At 34.9% G+C, this 24,230-nt stretch overlaps 1 protein-coding gene across 2 annotated transcripts in view; it reads right to left on the bottom strand.

The window, feature by feature from the left end:
• The window catches only part of LOC105647198 (WW domain-containing protein), a 36,727-nt gene extending 14,641 nt beyond the window's left edge, over positions 1-22,086 (bottom strand). For both annotated transcript variants that reach the window (XM_012233199.4, XM_012233202.4), the window contains exons 1-8: positions 21,624-22,086; positions 21,504-21,538; positions 21,357-21,435; positions 21,187-21,265; positions 20,231-20,427; positions 19,924-19,980; positions 9,966-10,125; positions 5,003-5,213 (exon numbers count right to left, since the gene is read on the bottom strand). In XM_012233199.4, the coding sequence (XP_012088589.1) occupies positions 5,003-5,213; positions 9,966-10,125; positions 19,924-19,980; positions 20,231-20,427; positions 21,187-21,265; positions 21,357-21,435; positions 21,504-21,538; positions 21,624-21,755 (950 nt within the window). In that variant the 5' untranslated portion in view covers positions 21,756-22,086. The remainder of the gene's footprint in view (positions 1-5,002; positions 5,214-9,965; positions 10,126-19,923; positions 19,981-20,230; positions 20,428-21,186; positions 21,266-21,356; positions 21,436-21,503; positions 21,539-21,623) is intronic.
• Positions 22,087-24,230: the final 2,144 nt, after the last annotated feature.

The raw sequence follows: 24,230 nt of genomic DNA, 5'->3' as shown, positions 1-24,230 counted from the left end.
AACACAGTGACAATATCTGCTGCGGAGTATGCTGGGCTCTCTAGATACCTTTCTTCTAAATCTGTTGATCCTTCTGTCGCTGCTACTGCCAATTCAGGTTCACCTAATACATGTATTATATCCACCTTAGAATGGGTCATTGATTCTGGTTGCGCAAATTACATAACAAGTAACCCTAATATCTTATCCTCACTAAATGAACCTGATAAGTTTAATCACCATGTTACTCTAGTTGATGGATCCACCTCTTCTGTCAAGGGTATTGGCACGGCTAATCCCACTCTATCTCTTCCTTTGTCTTCTGTATTATGTTTGCCTCGTTTTTCGTTCAATCTACTTTCTGTTAGCAAAATTACTCATATACTAAACTGTTGTGTGAAGTTTTACCCTACTTATTGTGTGTTTCAGGATCTTTGACGAAGCGGATTATTGGTAGATGACATGAGTTTGGTGGCCTTTATCTTCTAGATGAACATGTTTCATTATCTTTGGCTTAGTGCTGGTGCCCTATCTCCACTTGAGGTTCATTATCGTCTAGGCCATCCTTCATTGTCTACTTTAAAGAAGTTGTGTCTGCAGTTTCAATCTTTATCGATTTTAGAATGTGAGTCTTGTCAATTTGCCAAACATCATCGTTTACCTTTAGTTTTCGAGTCAATAAACGGGCTTCGTCCCCTTTTGAGTTAGTACATTCAGATGTTTGGAGTCCATGTCCTGTTACTTCACAAACTGGGATTCAATATTCTTCATTTGAAATATTGTGTTTCCTAGTTTAGGTTTATTCCTAATTAGTGTAAAGATTATGTTTCCTAGTTTAGGGATTTTCCTAGTTTAGGGATATTCCTATTTAGATTACTTCCTATATTGGAACAGTTTTTGTATATATATAGTGGAGTAGAGGTTGAAAATATTATTACAAATTGAAAGAAATAAAACATATCCTTTCCTTTAATTTCTACAATTGGCCTTGACATTAGCTGGATGTTGAGAATGCCTTTCTTCATGGGGACCTTCAGGAAGAAGTTTACATAGAGCACCCACCAAGCTTTGTTGCTCAGGGGGAGTCACCTAAATGTGTAAACTTCGCAAATCTCTTTATGGCCTAAAACAGAGTCCTCAAGCTTGATTTGGTAGATTTGCGAGGTGGTAAGACTCAGTTCCAAACAAAAGACTTAGGATCATTAAAGCAATTTTTGGGTATTGAAGTATCCAGGTGTAAGAGGGGAATCTTTTTATCTCAAAGAAAGGATGTCCATTTACTAAATAAACTGGAAATCTAGGTGCCAAATCATGCAATAATCCAATGACTCCTAATTTGCAACTTACAGCTGATGGTGAGTTATTTGATGATCCTGAAATGTATTGAACATTGGTGGGCAAGCTAAATTATCTTACGGTACCACGTCCAGATATTGTTTATTATGTAAGTGTCTTAAATCAGTTTACGCTGTCTCCTACTATTATCCATTAGGCAAGTTTATGTCGTCTCCTAATTTGCAACTTATAGGCGAATTGCCACCAACTTCTATTGGAAGGGAATGATGGGTACCACTCAAAAGTTTACTGCCGCTTGTCTGACTTGTCAACGTAATAAATATGAAGCTCAATTACCAACTAGATTCTTAAAACCTCTCCCTATTCCCAAGGTGATTTAGGAAGGCATATACCAAGGTCCCAAGGCATTGATTGCATCTTTGTCATTGTGGATCGCTTCTCTAAATATGGCCTTTTTTTGGCGCTACGACATCCTTTTACTGCAAAATCTATCATTGAAGTTTTCACCAAAGAAGTGGTCCGTCTATACGGGATTCCTAAAACAGTAGTTAGCGACAGAGATCCATTATTTTTTAGTTCGGTTTTAGGGCACTCAGCTCAAGTTTAGCTTCCCCTATCACCCCTAGACCGATGGGCAAACTGAGGTATTGAATCGTTGTCTCGAATCTTACTTACGTTGTTTTTCTTCTGAGCAACCAAAACTTGGGCAAAGTGGCAATGTTGAGCGGAATATTGGCATAACACCAGTTTCCACAGTGCTACGAGCAAAACACCATTTGAGATAGTGTATGGGCGAGCACCTCTGGTACTACAGCACTATTTACCTGGTGAAATATGGGCTGAATCTGTTGCTCAAAGTCTTCAAGATCATGATGAGATCATTAGACAACTTCAACATAATCTATACCAGGCTCAACAACTAATGGTTAAGTATGCCAATCGCCATAGACGGGATATCCAATTTATTATTGGAGATAAAGTTCTAACTTCATCCTCGTCACCAACGATCAGTAAATCCTCGAATTTGTTCCAAATCGGCTTCAAGGTATTATGGGCCATTTAAGGCGCTTGCCAAGATTGGACCTGTGGCTTTTAGACTGAAACTCCCTCCTACTTCACGGATACATCCAGTGTTCCATGTATCATAGCTTAAATGAGTTGTTGGGGACCATCCAATGCTTACAGAATTATCAAATGCTCTTGAAGTAGAAGAGGGACTTGTTCTTGAACTTGATCAAGTGATCCAAAGCCGTTGCATTCAACGTCATGACAAATCTGTTCAGCAGGTTCTGGTGCAATGGAGTCTGTAGAAGGGGCGACTTGGTGGATGAAGCAGATTTGGTGGACCAGTTTCCTCAATTCAACCTTGGGGACAAGGTTTGCTTCTCAACATGGTGGCAATGTTAGGAATGAAGCATGCCCAAGACAACTTATGGTTTATTCTAGAAGGGGGAAAAGTGCAATGATGCAAGGGAATAATCTGTTAGCAACACAAGACAATCAAGGGGTGCAGCTGAGAGAAGGAAACGTGGCAGTAGTTCGTTAGAGGATCTATATCCACCAGCTGTATATAATGAGTAGTGAAATTGTGGGATGGTATGCTATTTTGTTATTTGTGTTTTTGGGGCAAACTTGCTCTGTATGGGATATTTATCCTGGGGCCTATTCTTAGTCATTTTTGCTATTTGTGTTCTTGAGTTTGTGAAACAGATATCAAGTTGTTTGGAATCTAAATCCACCTTGGAGGTTTTATTGTTGATTAATTCCAATTTAGCTAAATTCTCCTATTATTTATTGTTCTTAATTTCCTTACTCTACCCCCTACAAAAACCAACCACCCCCCACCCCCAATCCAAAAACACCAGAGAGATAGTAGTTGCAATATGGACTTAGAGATAATTGACACATAATGAAATTCAAAAGTCATATGATGAAGCATATAATGGAGAGCTCCAAAAAAAAATAATAATAAATTAGAGCCTTAGAATTTTTTATAGATTTCAAGTATAGAGCATTGTTAGGGGCGTACTAGATGATCTTGCATTTATGCTTTTTTGAATAAATCAGTTGCCACTTTAGAATTCAAGGGTATAAGCAGCTTCCAACTTTTGAACAAAAAGCCTGAATGTCCTTTTAGGTTCATCTTGAGTCCTTGTCCATGTAGGAAAACATTAATCCTTTTATTTTTATTGTATGGAAATCCAAAAAAGGAAGTGTATTAGCTTTAAGAGTCTATTATCTCTTAAACACTTAGACTTAATATCTTTAAATACAAAGAATTGCTGTCAAAAGTATAAATAAAGGCATTGGTTACAATATCACAATATTGGATTGTAAGTTTGACTATTAAAACACTAGTGTAATAAGCAAAAATGAGTCATCTATTATCTGACATATTTACCTAAGTATATAAATATCAATATTCCTAACCCAAATTTCAGTCATAACGGACATTTCTTTTTAAAAAAAAATAACAATGTACAAAACTGACTATTAAGCCTATATTACAAAGTGAAAAAAAAATTAAAATTTTAATTCTTTTAAAAATAGCTCCAAGAGAAATGTTATAGAAAAACAATTTTTTTTAACAAACCAATAGCTTTCTATTTAAAATATAAAAGGTGAAACTTAGCCTAAATAGGACTTTATTAGAAAGCCCACTAGTATGGACGCTTATTTAGGGTCTGTTCGGCAATTTCAGTAGTTCTAATAGATATTAGCTGTTGTAGTAGCTGTCCGCTGTTTTACTAGTTGTTAGCGGTTAGATATTAGTTGTTAGTGGTTAGTTGTTTATATAGCGGTTTAAAATAAAAGTGTTCGGTAAGAGTAAGTGTTTGATTAGTTGTTTAATATAAAAAGACAAAAAGGATAAGGTCATAGAGAACAAGACAAAGATAAGTAATGGGCATAAGCTTGATAAAAAATTTATAAAACGCTAAACATTAATAAGGATAACATTTCATGAAACACTGCCTCAAACTCTAAACGTTAAGATAGATGTGACATTACCAAATACAATAGTTAATTAAAACAGTATTTTAACTCAATCAAAACACTAAACACTACTCCAAACGCTCTTGCTGAACAGAGCCTTAAGAGTTACCACTTTAAAAGGAGGGTAACTGTAAAAAGTCCACAAGGAAAAGGGAAACGGGAAGAAAAAGCTGCACAATTATGCAGCTTTCTCCTCCCCTCTCTTTTTCACTTGTCAAATCTTGCTGGTTATCAACTGTTTCTTATGCACTATTACAGACAAAACACGCCATACTAGTTGTTATGGGACAATGCAGCCTTTTTTTAACTAGTTGTAATGCTTTACTGTTTCATTTCCAATTAATAATTTACAAGAATTGTTATCATTTGGATTTGTGATGCCCAAGAATTTTAAATGTGAAGCTTATTCTTTTTATTTTAGTTTTAACTTCAACCAAATCTACAATTCTGCAAACAACTGAAGAATTCAGCTGCCTAAATTCAGATTCTAGAAGTTGTCTCCTTGAGTTTCTACTCGAGATAATCTTAGATAGTAAACCTGAAAGCTGACTTGTGTAACAAATAAAAATAAATCAGATAAAACATGCATGTGCATTTGCGAACATGAATTATACGATAGGTTATTTAAATTGATTGTCTAACACCACAGACAAATCATCAATCTTTTTGGACATAAAATGACCAGAGAAAGGCAAAGGAACCAACAGAATTTATATGCTGATGATGATTTTACCGTGTACAGTGATTGCAGTAACCCCATGCCTGCACAAGGCCTGCTCCCCACCCACCACATCCCATGCATTTCATTAGCTCAAATGATTGATCATCCCAAATATGGTTTCTGGGATTTGCAGTGTTGGAGAATTGTTGTGAGGCAACCTCAGATGAATTAGGATGCTCCCACTGTGATGCATGTGTCTTTGTATTGTAATAATACTTATGACCTGCATATAAAATGAATAAATTTTTAAGTAGAGGAAAAGGAAGACTGAAAACGAACTGGGATGCTTATTAACTGCTTCTTATGGTCATAAATACTAGTTTGACTTCCATATGTTCATCACAAGTTTGACCATACATAAAAAACTTAAAATACAGGGTAAAGAACCGTTAAATTTGAACCCTAGGAGCAATTAATCAAATTCATTAACAATTTCATTAAGAACTTCGCTTATAATGAGTTGCGCTTAACTTTAACACAAAGTTGCCTAAGCCTATTTGATTGGTTGACCTTCCTCATTATATGATATTTACTCTTCTTATATTTTTCTAATGTGGGATTAACTCACACTACTACACTCCCTCCTCAGGTGGCAATTTGGGCCACTTGACAAGCATATGATGGCCCAACAAGGGTCCATCGGCACACGACCCACTCAAAAACTTCCTTAATGTCATACCTTAGGTCCCAGGCCATGATACCATATTAAAATCCATGGACCAAACACACGTGGGCTTATAAGTGAGTAAGTGATGAAACCCACTTACAGCAAACAAATTGCCTTGTGGTACATCCATTTTCGTTATTATTCGATGTGGAACTGATTTCACATCAACAGGCTAGTTGACACTTGATAGCACATGGACCAGCTGGCATAACTCCATCAGCTTTGGGCCTGCAAGGGCTTGAACATGGTCCCAAGGTTCAGCCCATTTGGGCATGAGGCTAATATCATGTTAAATCTAGGCCCTAAGAGCAATTAATCAAAATCATTTACAATTTGGCTTAGCCTAGGCCATTTTGATTGGTCCCACCTTACTCAGTACACGCCATTTACTTTTCTATATTTTTCTCATGTGGGATCACGCACAAAATTGTAGAAGAATCTAACCGACATCATGAATTGCACAGTAGAATTTTATTGGAAAAATAATTAGGTGATATCAACAATAAAATTTTAATTCCAAAGAATATAGCACCATGAACTACTAGTATAAATTCAATGTAATAGTAATTAAGCAAGATCCCAAGAAGCCAAGGCAACCAGAATTTCAACAATTCCAACATAATCCACAAGTAACCATGATAGTAATATTTTAACACCTCCCGCTAAGCCTCTTTTGACTTTTCCATTTCCTTTTTCTTTTTTTTCTTTTTTTTTTTTTCCCACTTCTCAAGCCTTCATAAAACTGCGATAACACACAGGTGTATACCAGAATGATTGCCACTTAGCTTGTTAATAATCTCAACTTGATGTGTCATTATTTAACATCATCATCATCTAGTTGCACTAGCTCTATGTATAAAATTATGGGGAAAAAATTTCAAGTCCCTAAATTAGAGTGAATCTAACACGTAGGTCCTTCCATTTTCAAGAACTAACTGCGGGGAGACCTATACGTTAGTTTCTATAATTTAGGGCCTCATAATTTTTCTTTTAAACAAGGTTATTTCCGCTTCTAAGGGAATTGACGGACAAATGATGGAATTTTTGGATGGAGTAACCTATATGTTAGTTTTGCTATCATTTAGGGACTCAGTTTTTTTTGAAAATGGAAGGACCTATGAATTAGTTTTCGCTATAATTAAGGAACCCAAAGTTTTTTTTCCCTAAAATTATTTCTCATTCATTAACTTGCATGAATCAATAATTCATCATTGAACTAAAACTTTTGAGAAATCCTTATTTTCCTAGAAACCTTTTATTTAGACAAACTAGAAAATATTAAAGAAAAATTGAAGTCCTTGGAAAATACCACCAATACAAAACTTCATAAAGCAATTGTTAGTACGCATTTCAATTTGGACTAACATCCATGTATAATCAAGGGTGCTATATATTTTGAGTTTTCCCATTTAACCAAATAGTATTTTATAACACATATCTCCCATCACTTCCGTGGCATCAAAACCAGGTTCGGACTTTGGACATATAAAGACTACCTCAATACTTCAACTTATGATGTACAAGGGGACCAATTAAAATGGAACACCACACCACAAATTTGGCTTAATTTCACCTGCTTGCCCTCAACGTATCACTTGTGCACTTGTGCACTTATGCACTTATCCCCTGATTTCCATATGCCACTTAAAACTCATTAAACATCCGTTAGAGTAACAATAATATTCCTCATGCCGAATTCCAATTAAAATCAAGTCACAATTCTGACTTGGATTCTGCCTTTTATTTTTTCTAATAAAAATATCACCAACTAAGCACATTTTCCCTTCCTTATATAATTCTTGTCAACAACTTTTACCCATTTCTCTCTCCATGGATTCTCTCTATACTGCATTTGCTCTCTCTTCTCTCTCTACTGCATTTGCTCTCTCTGTATCCATTAATCTCTCTCCTGCTAAAAGATCTCATCGTCAATGGATCTAAAACTTAAATAGCTTAAGATAAAACTACAACTAATAAGACAAATTTGCATCCAAACAAAAAATAAAACAAAACCAAAGATGAAAAAGAGAGATAAAATTTAGAGGGAAGAAATGAAGAGAGAAGGATTGGAATTTCCAGCCAAATACGATATCAATAAGGCTTGTGAATTCCTTGTGCAACATTGCACAATGTCCAGCCTCATCCTTCAGCTCACATCATCACACGTGAAAGATAGAGGGAGATTGGAGGAGTCAGTGCCCAAATCATTGCAACGGCAAGCTGTCACTGCATATCCAATTTTCTAACAAGTTTCAAATGCTGATTTTTGCAACAACCTCACTGTACCATTGTTTTCTCTTCTCCAAAATGCATGTTTAATTGATGATATTGACAATGACAATCACATGGGCATGCACTACAATTGACAATGTGCCTCTTTTTTTGAGTTTAAATAGATATTGGACAATTACAAGGTGATGAAGATTGTTTGCGTTAATAATTGGTTGCGGTGATTAATTGGACTAAATGTGATTTTGCCTTTCTTTTCGTTTATATTCTTTCTGGTAACAAAGAGGAAGAAGAAACTTCTCTAATGCAGCACACAATTAGTTACGAAGAGAACTTCATGAGATTGTGGAGGGGTTTGGTAGGGATTGTTGATGAACCTGAATAAATTGATTGTGGTCAAAATTAAATAGAAAATAACATAATAAATTCCTGTCAGCATTTGTATTCAAATTCGGTTCAGAACAGACATGAGCACTAATAGTGTTACTCTATAGATGTTCAATGAGGTTTATGTAACAAATTGACATCAAAGGACAGTAATGTGCATAAGTGATATGTTAAGGAATGGGTGAAATCAAGCCTCACAAATTTCCAAATTAGCAATCTAGAAATATAAAGAGATCAAAACTTCCACAAGAACCAGAGCAGTACCTTGAACAGCTACTTCTTGGTTCACAAGCCAAGACTAACTTTGGAAGGAACAAAACCACACAGATTCATGTGCAATTGATTATGCTTTGATCAGAAAAAAGGTGTGAGATTCATTACCGATGAACTCAAGGAGACTACAAACAGCTGCCCATGAAAGCCTTTAGAAGTTGAAAACAAGAAACTAAGGAAAAATTAAGTGAACTCTGGAGAAGTGATAAGTGCACATGCTATCACACCCCATTTACCTTAGTAGGGAAGAGGAAGTGGACTGGAGGACAATGGTCCCAAATTTGGATCTAGTTATGGGTCTTTGAATTAGGGGATCAGGTTTGAGATGACTATCTTAGAAGGAGTTTTCTTCCTTCTATCAGTGGTGACAGACTTAGAGAGAATCTGCAATCTCCTAGAGCCTCGTTAAGAGAGAACTCTACAATCTCCGAGTTTTAGGAACTCAAAACATTTTCATAAAATTCTGCTTACATTTTTCCTGATATCACAACCTTTTAAACAACTAAATGCAAAGCTAAAACTACCCACTACCCATTACGATAAATAACTTGCTTAACCACCCCACTAATACCCATTAACAAAGAAACTGATAATAACATGATAAACACTGAATAACTAAATAAAAACACCGTAAATAGCAGTAAAACTACCCTAAGTCCAGCAGCCCCACAACAATAAGATAATCAAAGTTCACAATACAGGATTAATGAATGGACCACCGTTTTAATAACACTCTTAGTAGGACAAGAATGATGAAAAATAACAAACAATAACCATTTCATAATCGGAATGGAAATATATTACAGAAGCATTTGGATTTCACTATTGGAATTTTATAATAAAACTATGATTAGACAGTACATGACACAAACTTGTTATGAGAAACTGTTAGTATTACGGATTTGATATTCTAAAGTTGGGGTTGTATTTGATAGTTCAGTTTCTGTTTGTACACAGCTTAAGATCTTAAGTATATTATGGAGCTTAGATGTTTAAATAATCTTCATAGTGATTATGGCTTGTGAGATAGCAAAGCAAGCTTAAGAAAAGATTGAGGAGCTCCAATGGAATTAGAAGACTGCACAGATGGGGGTTATGAACTTAAGACGGGAAATTGAGTTTCTTGGAAAGGACTCAGAATCTGCCAAAGGATATTTTGACGAATTGATGATCATAGTAAACAATATTAGGCTACTTGGTGAAGAATTCAATGACTGAACTGTTGTTGAGAAGCTGATAATGTTTCTGCCAGAGAAGTTTGAGGCAAGATCTCATCTTTAAAAGATTAAAAAAGGACCTAAACCAATTAACTCTTCTATTCAAAACAGTGATTTTGAACTCTCATCCCCAAGTTTCTTTCTCTATACTATTAAAAAAAGGCACAGAGGTAAGTAAATAAATGACCAATATGCAACAAACCAGTAGTTTCATCCAATGCCTCCACCCAGTCTTCTAGAAGTGGTAATGGTGAGGGAACTTGTGGAATCAAAGATGTTTCAACGGGCATTTCCCACTGACTCTTTCCAGTGCTTTGGTTGTAATAATACAAAGCACCACTATCAGGATCTTTTGCTTCCACCTGAAGAAATGGAAAAGATTAGCAACTGCGTCAAAGAAGGCCATAACAAGGAAATAGACCGAGAAAAAGGGAAGAGAAGGAGGAGCATAGCACATACAAAACTAAGTATTCAAGAGAGATTTAACTTCATTGTCCTCCCAAAATGTAAAGTGAAGCCACTAGTTTGGTGCAACAAAAAAAATTGCAGTCATTTGGTTACTAAATTGATTTTGTAATAAAATTTCTCCTATTAATATTAAGAATCTGATTGTAGGCACTCTAAAACACATTAATCTTACCATTTCAAGATGTGGTTGGCTGGTCCTAAAAGCCCTAGAGGACATACTTAAGTCAGGTTAGAATGCTTTTAGGGAACCAACAGTCAATTCTTAACATTAAAAGAAAAGTCCACTGCCAAGTCATTAACCCAATAACTAATTGACTGAAATCATTTTGATTATACCTTAATACAAAATATACTAAATTAAGTGATATTACTGCAATATATTAATCTTTAGGGACTAAAATAGAATTAAGGTTTATGTTGAAATCTTTGTGATTAAAGTAAATATTGTGTTTCCTAGTTTAGGTTTATTCCTAATTAGTGTAAAGATTATGTTTCCTAGTTTAGGGATATTCCTATTTAGATTACTTCCTATATTGGAACAATTTTTGTATATATATAGTGGAGTAGAGGTTGAAAATATGATTACAAATTGAAAGAAATAAAACATATTCTTTCCTTTAATTTCTACATGGTATCAGAGCCATTGCCGTGAATTTTTCGGCAACGGTTACGGTTTGAAATAGGGCTGAGATACACACAGTGCCGCCGAGAGTGGGAGTTGGCCGTCACCGCCCAGCTCAGAAGGAAGAGGGACCGCCGATCGGCCCTCCGTCCAAGCCGCGTCGCCGTCCGACCAAGAGTGTGTGCACATGCGCCTCCAGAAGATTTCAGCCGTTCTTCAAGCGTCGGCGCGTGGGGCTGTTTCCGGCGAGCTCCGTCGACGTTTCTTGTTCCGACGAGCTCGACTTGTTGTGGCGTGTTTTCCCCTACTGTTCTTCAGCACCAGTTTTGCGTTTGGAATGTTTTTCCCGTTTTTTCCAGTGTTTTTCTGCCACTGCTGGTTATTCACACTTCTGTTTGAATTTTTCTTTAATCTGACAGTATGGGTGACGGAAAGAAGGTGGATATAAGTTTTCACTCAGAGAGTCCCTCACTTCAGATTAGTCCAGTGAAGTTAGATGGAACAAACTACCTGGCTTGGTCTCGGTCTTGTTTATTATTTATTGAAGCAAGAGGTTTGCAAGGATACCTTGATGGTGGAGCGACTAAACCAGTTTCGACAGATCCGAGTTTTAACAAATGGAAATCCGAGAATTCTCTTATTATGTCTTGGTTAATAAATTCTATGCATCCAACTATTTCCCGAGGATATTTGCTTCTTGATACAGCTAAGAAGATATGGGATGCTGCTTCACAGACGTATTCACAAACTGGAAACTATGCTCAGAGGTATGAATTGCGACAGAAAGTTCATGAAACCAAGCAGGGAGATCTGACCATCGCTCAGTATTTTGCGGAACTTAGTGGGTTATGGCAGGAACTAGATTATTATCAAGACTTTCAAGCAAGATGTACTGATGATGCGACTCAAGTTCAGAAGTTGATTGAAGTAGAACGTGTGTATGATTTTCTGGCTGGCCTAAATAACGAGTATGATCAGATTCGAGTCCAAGTTCTTGGACGAGATCCTCTTCCATCCTTACGACAAGCATACTCATTTGTACAGCAAGAGGAGACTAGGAGGAACGCTATAGTTCACAGATCTACCATTGAAAAAGCAGGGTTGATTGCTAATTCTGCAAGAGAACATATCCAGGCTGCAAAGAACAGTTTTTCAGATAGAGATCAATTATTTTGTGACTATTGCGGTAAGAACAGGCACACCAAGGAGTTCTGCTGGAAATTACATGGACTCCCAACTAAAGGGCGTGGAGGAAAGCGGGTCAGTTCTTCTAGACCACAGGCACAAATATCTGATAGTGGAGCTTTATCTGAGGAACCATCTACTGCTGGAAGCTTTTCTGATAAGGAGATTCAGTCCCTGAAACGATTATTGTCACAGCTTGATTCGTCCTCAACTCAGACTGCGGCCTCCAATTTTGTTAATTCAGGTAATGCTTTTCTCACCTTTCTTGCAAAAATTGCAAAACCCTCTTGGGTTATAGATTCAGGAGCAAATAAACATACAACAGGCTCAATAAAACATTTCCTCACATATTCTAAATATCAAGGCACAGACAAAATTCGCATTGCGGATGGCTCCTTAGTACCAATTGCTGGCACAGGTTCTATTGATTGTACTTCCAATATTAAACTCTCCCATGTTCTTCATGTTCCCAGATTTCCTATTAATCTGTTATCTGTCAGCTTAATCACAAAAGCACTTAATTGCAAAGTAACTTTTTACCCGACTCATTGTATATTTCAGGAATTGAACACGGGGGGAATGATTGGCAGTGGTAGCTTACGCGATGGACTGTATCTGTTGGATGACGTTTGTCGTTTTTCAAATTCGGGTACCAGTCAAGCTTTGTTATAACTTCTAGAAATCCTTCCGATGAAGTTATTCAATGGCATAGGAGATTAGGACATCCCTCTTTTTCTGTTTTAGGACGTTTATTTCCCACTTTGTCTACTGAATGTGATTTTAATTCATTAGTATGTGATGCTTGTGAACTTGCCAAACACACCAGGCATTCTTATTCCCGATTAATAATAAAAATTTGATTCCTTTTGCTACTTTTCATTCTGATGTTTGGGGTCCTACTAAGACTGTCTCTCTTTCTGGTTATAGATGGTTTGTGACCTTTATTGATTGTTGCACTAGATTGACTTGGGTTTATTTGATGAAAACAAAAAATGAAGTTTTTTCGTGTTTTCAGAATTTCCATAAAATGATTTGTACTCAGTTTGATGCTCATGTTAAAGTCCTAAGAACTGATAATGGTACTGAATACATGAATGCAGATTTTCGTACCTATTTAGATTCTAATGGTATTATCCATCAGACTAGTTGTGTCCATACTAGTGCTCAAAATGGAGTAGCAGAAAGGAAAAATAGGCATTTACTGGAAGTAGCTAGGTCCCTTATGTTCACTATAAATCTTCCCAAACCATATTGGGGGATGCTATTTTGACTGCTGCTTACCTTATCAATCGTATGCCTCTTCGTACTTTGAATTTTAAAACTCCATTAGAGGTTCTTCAAGGAAAAAACTCTTATATTGCACCTTCTAAAATCTTTGGATGCGTTTGCTTTGTTCATCAGAATGGTCTTAGCAAATTAGATCCTAGAGCCTTGAAGTGTGTGTTTGTTGGTTACTCTACTACTCAAAAAGGATACAAGTGTTATCATCCTTCTTCCAGGAAATACTTTGTGAGTATGGATGTTACCTTTCGGGAGTTTGAATCTTATTTTTCTTCCCAGTCACCTCTTCAGGAGGAGAAATATCAGATGTAAGAGGTGATGGATGACATTTCTTTCCAGGGGAGATTCCTGTAGACATAGATAGTAAGAGAGAGCAACCACCCAAATCTCTAAGAAGATTGGATAGACCTGATTTGAAAACCTACACACGGTGGACTAATACAGATACAACCATGGAGCATGAGACCTCTGATCAACCGTCCTCTCCAATTTCGGTCCCTGAAGATACAGAAGAGCAAGAACTTGGTAAGTCTTCTTTAATTCCTGTTGATTCTGATCCTGATCTTGATTCCAGTCCTTATGATAATGACCTTGATATCCCTATTGCTCTTAGAAAAGGAGTTAGAACATGCACTAAACATCCCATCTCCCATTTCATCTCCTACAATGCTCTGTCCCCTTCCTATAGAGCCTTTGTTTTGTCTGTTTCTTCTGTTTCTATACCGCAGGATTGGCAAGAGGCATTACAAGATTCAAAATGGAAGGCTGCAATGGTTGAGGAGATGAGAGCTTTGGCAAAAAATGAGACATGGGATCTTGTAACTCCTCCACTAGGAAAGAAGCCAGTTGGATGTAAATGGGTGTTCACAGTTAAACATAGGGCAGATGGTTCAATTGAGAGGTACAAGGCTAGATTGGTAGCCAGAGGATTCAGCCAGACCTATGGTGTTGATTATCAGGAAACATTTGCCCCTATAGCCAAGATGAACACAATCATAATTTTTTTGTCTTGTGCAGTCAATCTTGACTGAGAGTTACATCAATTTGATGTTAAAAATGCTTTTCTACATGGTGATTTGAAAGAAGAGGTGTATATGGAGATTCCTCCTGAATTTTATGATGACAAAACCAGAGGAGAAGTTTGCAAGCTGAAGAAGTCATTATATGGTCTAAAACAATCACCAAGAGCATGGTTTGAAAGATTTAGTAAAGCTATGCTTTCCTTTGGGTATATTCAGAGCAATGCTGATCATACTTTATTCATTAAACATCATGGAGGTAAGATCATGTTGCTTATTGTCTATGTTGATGATATAGTGATGACTGGAAATAATGAAGAAGAAATGACTCACTTGAGAAATTTGTTAGCTAGGGAGTTTGAGATTAAGGATTTGGGAAAGTTGAGATATTTCCTTGGGATAGAAGTTGCTAGGTCAGAAAAAGGGATTTTTATTTCTCAGAGAAAATATATCCTTGATCTCCTTAAAGAAACTGGTATGTTGGGATGTAAACCTGCAGAATCACCTATTGAAGCTAATCATAATCTTCAAGCTGGAGTGGGAAGTTCAGTTGACATTGGCAGGTATCAGAGATTGGTTGGGAGGTTGATTTATCTTGACCATACTAGACCAGATATTGCTTATGCTATAAGTTTAGTGAGTCAGTACATGCATGACCCTCGGGAGTCTCATTTAGAAGCAGTGCATCGGATTCTGAGATATTTAAAATCAGCTCCAGGTAGAGGACTTTTATTTTCTAAACATGGCCATTTAACAATAACAGGCTATGCAGATGCGGATTGGGCTGGTTCCCTTGATGATAGGAGATCAACCTCAGGTTATTGTGTTTTTGTTGGAGGAAACCTGGTCACATGGAGAAGTAAGAAGCAGGTTGTTGTTGCAAGGTCCAGTGCAGAAGCTGAGTATAGAGCTATGGCACAGGGAATCTATGAACTTCTATGGTTGCGCAGATTAATGTAAGAGTTAAAGTTGGTTGAAACAACAAATATTTCTTTATTTTGTGATAGTAAAGCAGCCATCAGTATTATGAACAATCCAGTCCAGCATGATCGAACTAAGCACATAGAGATTGATCGTCACTTTATAAAAGAGAAGATAGTTGAAGGTGTTATAAGCGTCTCCTATATAGCTTCAAAAGAGCAACTAGCTGATGTTTTCACAAAGGGTTTGCATAGCAAGTTGTTTCATCCTTTAGTTTGCAAGTTGGGCATGAGTAATATCTATGCACCAACTTGAGGGGGGAGTGTTGAAATCTTTGTGATTAAAGTAAATATTGTGTTTTCTAGTTTAGGTTTATTCCTAATTAGTGTAAAGATTATGTTTCCTAGTTTAGGGATATTCCTATTTAGATTACTTCCTATATTGGGACAATTTTTGTATATATATAGTGGAGTAGAGGTTGAAAATATGATTACAAATTGAAAGAAATAAAACATATTCTTTCCTTTAATTTCTACAGTTTAACTTCAGTGACCATGAACATAAATCACCCAAATAATTGAGTAACAAGTACTCTTAATCAGAAACAACTTGTTAAAGCAGCAATCATCCATGATCATACATTCAATTATGGTTCTGAGGAATTAACATATATTTTTGCTTGAATCATTAGCTTAGTCAGACTAAACCCTTAGTCCCAGCTAGGATTGTAAATGGAAGTCTTAGCTACTTTAGTTAAACACAATTGTTGTGGGGTGAGCTGAGCTCCATTTTTTTCAAGCATTAAGGCCTAAACTTGGCTCAAAGCTCATCCGAGCTTCCGACTAAATCGAAAGCGCCCAAACTATTCGAGTAGTATTTTTCTAAATTTATTCATATATTCTTTTTTTTCATTTAACCCTAGGCTTTAACTTACTGTCTAACATGTATTACTATAACATGGAACAACTTGGCATTCTGTTAGAGATGCAATATGTGAGACGTGGGCCACAGCAGAAAGAAGTTGACTGCAATATGGAGGGAAGCAAGTGAAAGTTGGTAACCATCAGATTAGCTGGGAGACAGATTTAATTGTAGAAGATTATTAGTTCAAATTTCTATAGGAGGTTTTAAAAGCTTCCTCAAATGAGCTTTAGTTCAAGACAAAATAATTTCCTTATGCAAAGGCAGAAACAACGATAAAGCAAACACCATCTGTCCCGAGGAAGATCTTCTTGATCAATGACCTGTGACACGATCCTATGCAAGGGCCCTTAACAACTTGGTATCAAAGCCAAGTGTCACAGGGGAATTCAAATTCACATAACAAGGTGAAGCTTTTATGCCAGAGACAAATAATTGCGTCCAGAAAATGCAAGAATCTCATACTCGAGTTGAGTCCCAAATTGAGGAATTATCTCGGCAAGTCAGAGGACTTTTCAAACATCAGGAAAGCAAACCAATTCAGGAAGGGGTGAAGGAACTGGAAGTAGCAACCATGTTAACACCCATCGCAAAACCAAAGAGAGGTCAAGTGGCCATTAAAGCACAGTCATAGTGCCCACATATAGCAAACTAGCTTTTTCTTCATTTGATGGTTCCGAAAACCCTTTGGGGGGCCTCAACAGGTGCAAACAATTTTTTGGCAACCAAGGAATGATGGAGGCAGATGAGGTGGACTTGCGGCATTCCATATGATAGGAGAAGCAAATTGTGGTTTTACAAATTTGAGCATGAAACAACAGGTTTAACATGGGACATTTTACAACCTATTGCAACCACCTATGCTTCGGCCCACCTCTCCAAAGCAATTAATTGGAGAAACTGGTTAATTTGAAACAAACGGGTACCATGGAGGACTACCAATCTAACCTAATATCAACATTTAATATTTTACTTAAAAATCTACAGTTATTTTCCATAGCAGACCCTACATAACCAATTCTAATGTTCACCTCTAACCATACCATAATGAAAGACTTGTCTGAAATATTTAAAAGAGACACTCACCTAACTCAAGGATTTGATTAAGCAAAGTTCAAGAATTTTTGTGTGATTTTATACGTGTGTACATACTGGAGCCAATTTAAGTTTCATTTAGGTAAGCTGAAGCTCAACTTCACCTCAAAAATTAGAAACTGAATTCAATTCAGTCTGAACTCATATGAACTCAACCTGAAAATTTCAACACAGACCAACCCAACTTTTAGGGCTAGTTCCAAGTAGCCAACATCAATTGTTGGCCCTTTTCAGCCATTCTACTGAATGCAAATGAACTTTTCACTAGCACATCTTGAAGCCTGCGTCTTTTTATATGAAAGAAAATTTAATAAGAAAGGAAGAAATTAATGTACATCATGAAAGACAAGGAATCCTATATGATATATATAACTTCAAAAATAATTATAAATAAGAATATAGAACACAAGCTAAAATAGTAATGCCCTCAATAAAGCTGGATAACATTCAAACAAACCCTTTAAAAGCCTCGAAAATATAAGAGCACATAAAAGTCAAAAAAGTACCTTGTCCCACAACAAACTAATGAGCATGCTTTGATTGTTCAAGATATGTGCATTTGTCTCCATTCAAAAGCAGCAAAATTAAAAAATAAAAATAAAAAAGGGAAAATCCCGAACAATTTTTGCATTTTACCAGGTGGAGGGTTTCAAACAAGCAGGAGCCAGTGATCTTCCAGATTATTATCCACTAATGCCCCTATCCCACTCAATCCTTTTGCCCACTCTGGCCACTCTCTTGAATAATTTATTGAGCAGTAGGCCTCCAATAAAGTGTGCAAACTTACCTTTTCACTAAACCAAACAGCAATTAGGGACCTTATGTCAATCAAATCTAGCTAGCCCTTAGCCCTTGTTTACTTTTTCTCTACCCATAGAGAGATGCAGTGCATCACTTAAGGGATGCCCCTATAGTAGTCTCTTACAACTCATTTGATATAAATGAATTCCATAAAAATTTTTGTGGAATTCATTTACAAATCCACATTTCCATGTTTGGTGTAAAAAATTCATTTATATTTTTCATTCTATGGTATTAGTTATGCTTGAACTAAATCACACTAAAATTAAAAATTTGCAAATGAACTCTAAACTTACCAAAGGCACAAGCAATTAAAGCTAATCAATTCAAAGTATAAGGTATTAAAGCTAAATATTTTAAATGACTTACATAGTTAATCAATATATGAATGTTCATTTACAAATGAAATAGAATTCTATGACACTATTTTAAGCATTCATGTCATAGAATGCAACAATAGTTTCTAACAGCCATCAGCCCATAAGAACCTCCTATTTTATTCTCATTTAGGACCAATTGCTTTAAGTTGCTTGACATTAGGCTAGGCAAGGTACAAGCTTAAGGAAGTATTTGGTTTGGCTATTTACTTTTAACTTTTAACTTAAAATCTACTGTTTAAATTATATAATTTAAAAATAAGTAGTTAAGTATTGATAAAACTACTATTTAAAAGTTATTTTTGAGTAGTTTAAATGTTGGGTTAACAAGTAATTGAGGTAACTTAATTTATCAAAGTGACCCAAAAAGGGTATATTAATTAAATGTGAAGTCTACAACTTTGTTAAAAACAAACGTAGTGTTGACATTTTTATAAAATCATTAGGATAAAAAATATTTTACTTGGTGAAAGAGTAGTTTTAAAATAAGAATATAATTAAAAATAAACAAGTAGACAATTAAAAATAAAAGGTAAATTACATGCGACTTTTGACTTATTTTTCTAACTTACAAGCCAAACCAAACACTATTGACTGACTTATAAGCCAAATCGTACACTCTCCAAATCGTTAAATCATTACTCATTACTTTAAGCCAAAAATACTTACCTCAAAATTAATAAGGTAGAATTGGATCACATCGATAGAGAATCCACTGCAAGTAAGCTTTTGATCTAAAACAACTAAACTTCCCATCATCTCATATTTTATTATTTTATTATGTTAATAGGTTATGATATAATAGTTTATGAGCCATATCTCAAAATAAAAGTTATTGGATGAGTAATTAAATCCAGAAACTGATTCTGTTAAGCTTCAAATTATTTAATTCAGAGTATAATGTTTTAAATGAGAGGAGATACACTGTAATCAAGCTCATACTTCAAAGCTTTTTTTATGGGAATTGAACCAATTCTTTTAAAAAAATTGTATCCTAAAACCCCCCATGCCACCCCCAATATCCTGCAATCCACAAGAAGTTTCTCAATACCCTATAGTTGTAATCAGATATTCTAGCAAGATGCATTCAAGAATTTTAGCCGCTCTAACCTTCCAAACCTTACACCTGCTTAATACAACCTACAAAATCTAAATGATGCTTCTATGATTCCATATTAAATACAAAACCTTCCCTAAACTAGCTAACCAAATAGCATCAATAGGCAAATTTGAAGAGTGTTTTACATCAATACATCATGGTAATTGCCTACAAAAATACGATACATCTATCTTAGATAGAACAAATAAAAATGGAAGACACTGTTATCAAATATAAAAATTCTATACTGTACAATTTTAGACAAAGCAAATAAAACTGGAAGATAGATAGATGGCAATAAAAAGGCATACCCATCCACATGGCAAGCAAATAAAACTGGAAGATAGATAGATGGCAATAAAAAGGCATACCCATCCAGATGGCAACTTTCGAATATTAACAGGTTGAGCTAAACCAGAATCTAAACCCTGCAATTCAAAATTACAAGCGTTTTCAGAGAAGAAAAATTATAACTTCAAAATTGAGCTAGAAGTGCAAGTTTGAAATTTCCAAAGGTCAAAACAATTCAGAAAACTAAATTATGCAGATGTTAACACCTAAAATTCAAACACTGTTCCTAGCTCTTTCTTTTAGAGGCTGAGTAACAAATGTACAGAAAAGAAATGGGGGAGGAGCGGAAATATAAAGAAAATAGGGGCTTAAAGCAAATAAACTTGCATTATTATCTTCCAATGGGTGGTCTTTTCCCATGTCATCTTTAAGAATACCCCTTACTCTCAACTTCTGCTTAAGGTACTCAGGAAGTTCCTTAGTAGCAGGCTTCTTCTCTGACCCTCGGTCAAGTTCAGACCTTGAAGAGCTATAATATGCACCTCCACCTGGGACACCATACCCATTACCAATGTCTACATGACCTGCCAGAAAAGCATGGGATTAGGCAATCAGCAGTTAGCACACACCTTCACACAAAATAGTTGGGAGTTAATTGCATGAATTCATGGCCAAGTTGCTGAACTGTCTCCTGCACCATTTTGCAAAGTCAGCAACATCACAATATGGCTATTGCATAGGAGTTGATTTGAGAGGTAAAAGCGAATTGATTTAAACAGGTTACATTGCAAGGGATTTTTAATGAGAGAAGAGTGGAAGGTTAAAGAGGGTGAAGGAAGGGTATGCAATGGAATATAAATGAAAGTTAATTAACCTTATTTTGTTTGGGAGCTGTAGAGGGAATTGGAGGTCAATGGATCTTAAACTGATTAATATCTTTATGTTCCACGCTCTAACCCCCAATTATGAAGGTTACAAAAAATTTGAGGTTAACGGATGTAAACATTTTAACCTCCCTGAACTCTCATTGTAAAAAAAAAAAAAAAAAAAAAAAAAAAAAAAAAAAAAAAAAAAATGGCAAACGAGGTTAAGGGGTTAAATCTGTTCACATTCCATTTATAGTCTACCTATGTTTAAGGCTCTACAGCTTGCAACCTACACACACCCAACAACTATGGTAATTGGTACTGCACAGGTTTTTGCTCCTTTGCCATATGATTCTCTTTCTAAATTTTATAAGATCCGAAAATCTTTGGATAATCAGGGATGCTCACAAGTTCATATAATTCGAAAGGGAGATGGCAATATATTATTAATAAGAAAGAAGGCAATACATTATCAACCTTCATCAGCAATGACAGGTTTCCCGCGCTTTAAAGCTATTTCTGCACGATGTTCAGTGGTCATCTTCAGTATATGCTCCTGTAAAAACATCCGTATTGATAAATGAAATTCGAATAAAAATGTTATACTGATAAAAGCCACCACAAACAAGAAACATTATATCACGTACCTTTAAAGCACTGGGATTGAGTTTTTCAGAAAAAATATCGGTATCATCTTTCGGAGGTGCACCTGCTCCTACTGCCTCTCTAAAAAATACGCATACATAAGTCATCTAAAGCAGTTTCTGAATCAATAACCTTAAAAAATCACTAACCTTTGACCTTGAATGACTCTCTGGGTTTCAATTTCCTGTCAACAAAAGACCCACAAATTATTGTAAAAAGAAAAAAGCCGCGAAGATTTTACAGTGAGAAGCAAGCAAAGAGAGGCATACTTGTTCCCGCATTACGGCATTCTGGGCTGCGGATTCAATATCACTTGCAGTTGCAGTGCTGTTGTGAACTGATGAATTATAATAAAGTGGAGGCGTCGAGTTGTCCCCCTTCTGAAACAATTCCTCGCCCATCTGTTATGATTGTTTCCCAATTAGGGTTCTATAAATTGGACACGAAAACAACTCTTTTGACCACTGCCTTCTTGAGGCCAAGATTAGTGAAGTAGAGTTTCTCCGGGAGCTACAGTTTCAGTAATGCTTAGGGAAAAGATTAACAGTCCGCGTCATTCATCAACCAATTTGGATTAAAGCTTGGAAATTGCCAATTGATTTCGATTTGGGATTTATCTTCTTAGACGCCAGACACTTCTGTTGCAGCTTATCAACGAATTCAAGATGTGAAATATTTAGAAATGAATTCACTTTGCAAACAAATTTTTGTATGCTCCGTATATACTTGAGATGAAACATTTTCCGAATAATATATACATATATAGATATAATCCTAAATAGGCATGGCCACCGGTTCGGTTCTAACCAAAATCGAACTGTATTGTAGACGAACTAAAATCGGATCGAAACTGACAGTTCAAAATTTTGAATCGGAACCGGTGGTTTAAGAGCCGGTTAAGGTTCACATGAATGTTAAAAAATGAACCTGAATCGGTCCGAAACCGGCGGTTTCGGTCCGGTTCGAACCGGATTCACAAATAAAATTATTTGTTGCTTAAAATTTTTAACAAAAAAATTTATATAGTTGATTTGATTTATGGTGAAAAGAAAAACACAATGATACATCATTTCTAAAAAGTAGCGAAAAAAACAACATCATTAAATCATTTGACTTAATTGGTAGAAAAAAAAGGTTTAAACTGGCCGTTTGAACTATGTTCATTTGTAAAAAGAAAAAAAATTATGTGTAAAAAAAATAGGTTCAAAAGGCTAGTTTGAGATGGCATTTAATTTTTTTATTTTTGGTAAATAAATTTTATTTATTTTTAATCATTTATTTATTTATTTATTGTAATTTACTAAATTATCCAAAAATATAGCTGTTATTTTTCTGTTATAAGGGACAATTTGGAAAACTAATAAATGAGAAACATTTATAAATATGATGAGTTGATGATTTTTTATTTCACAATCAATTATATCCTAACTCTGCTTTTATTCTCAACCAAAATTCTCTCAAATTTCCATAGTTCATTATTTTTTCTATTGTTTTATTTTCCTTAATATTGGAATTATCTATTGTTTATTTTTTATTTTCTTACATCCAATTCCAAATTCTTTCTCTAATCTCAAATTTTTCCATTCATAAATTTACTTCATTTGATTTTTTAAATAATTTTTTTAGTATTTGAAAATAATAATTTCCAACTCATTCCATTAATTTTATATTCCATTTATAATTTTTTATATTAGTAAATTAGCAAAAATTGTAAATTTAATGTAATAATAGTTCTAAGTTAGTTAATAGAAGTGTTTCTTTTAAAATTTATAATAATTCATTTAGTTAATAAAATTTAAACATTTTAAAATTATTATTTATTCATGAATTCGGAATCAAAATTTTATTATTTTTTTAAAAATTTGCGTAATACCAGAACCGAATCGGAACCGTAATTTGATCCGTCGGTTCGCCAGAACCATGCTGAACCGTACCGGAACCGGAGGTTCAAGGATCGGTTCCGGTTCAAAATTTTAAACATCTCGAACCGGCGGTTCAGTGAACCGAAACCGGCGGTTCACTGAACCGGCCATGCCTAATCCTAAACCAAAAAAATTTTTTATAAATGCTGATTTGGCTCTGATTTTGAAATTCTTCTTTTTCTTTTAATTCGTTTTTAACAAAAAAAATTATAATCATTTATCAATTAAAAATAATATAATTTACATTATTATGTTAATAATTTATTTTTAAAAAAATCAAATTATAAATCTCTTTAATTAATCTAATCCTATCTTCTAAAAATCTCATCTAAAAATCTAAAATTTTTTTCTATTTTTTAGAAATTTGTAAGTTGTAACTAACTATTTGTATAGCTATATTGTTCTCTATCTTTCAACCCTTTAAACCAATCAATTTGATTAACAACTGTTTTTTATTTTTTAGTTTCTTTATTTATCTTTTTATCTTGATATATTTATATTTCTTTATATTCATATTAAATTTTGCTATTTTTATTTTTCAAATTATGAACTACAGAACAATTTTCTCAATTTTCTCTTCGTCAAAGGTAACATTAGCTCTTTTATATACCTTTTTTTTAATTTTATTTGGACTATAAAAATTTAATTTTTATTTACTATATAATTCTTTTCCTTCTCTTCCATTTCTTTATTTATAATTCTCTCTTTCTATTTTTATTGGTTCACTTATTTTTTTATTTAATTTTTTATTGATATCATGTGAAATGAAGAAGGTTGGAAATAACACGAAACTTAGATCTAATTAGATATCGTCTTTGTATTGCTCTTTTATATATTTTTTCCGTATTTTTATTGTTCATTTTTTTTTAAAATTTTATTTGGACTATAAAGACATTCATCCTCTTAAATCAATTTTTTATTATTTTCAATTATTATTTTTATTTCTTCTGCTGA

The sequence above is a fragment of the Jatropha curcas genome, chromosome 2 (assembly GCF_041381405.1).
Source record: "Jatropha curcas cultivar XTBG-Jc1 chromosome 2, XTBG_Jcur_1.0, whole genome shotgun sequence".
NCBI lineage: Eukaryota > Viridiplantae > Streptophyta > Magnoliopsida > Malpighiales > Euphorbiaceae > Jatropha > Jatropha curcas.
The sequence above is the reverse complement of the archived record's forward strand: the minus strand, read 5'-3'. Positions and strand labels throughout refer to the sequence as shown.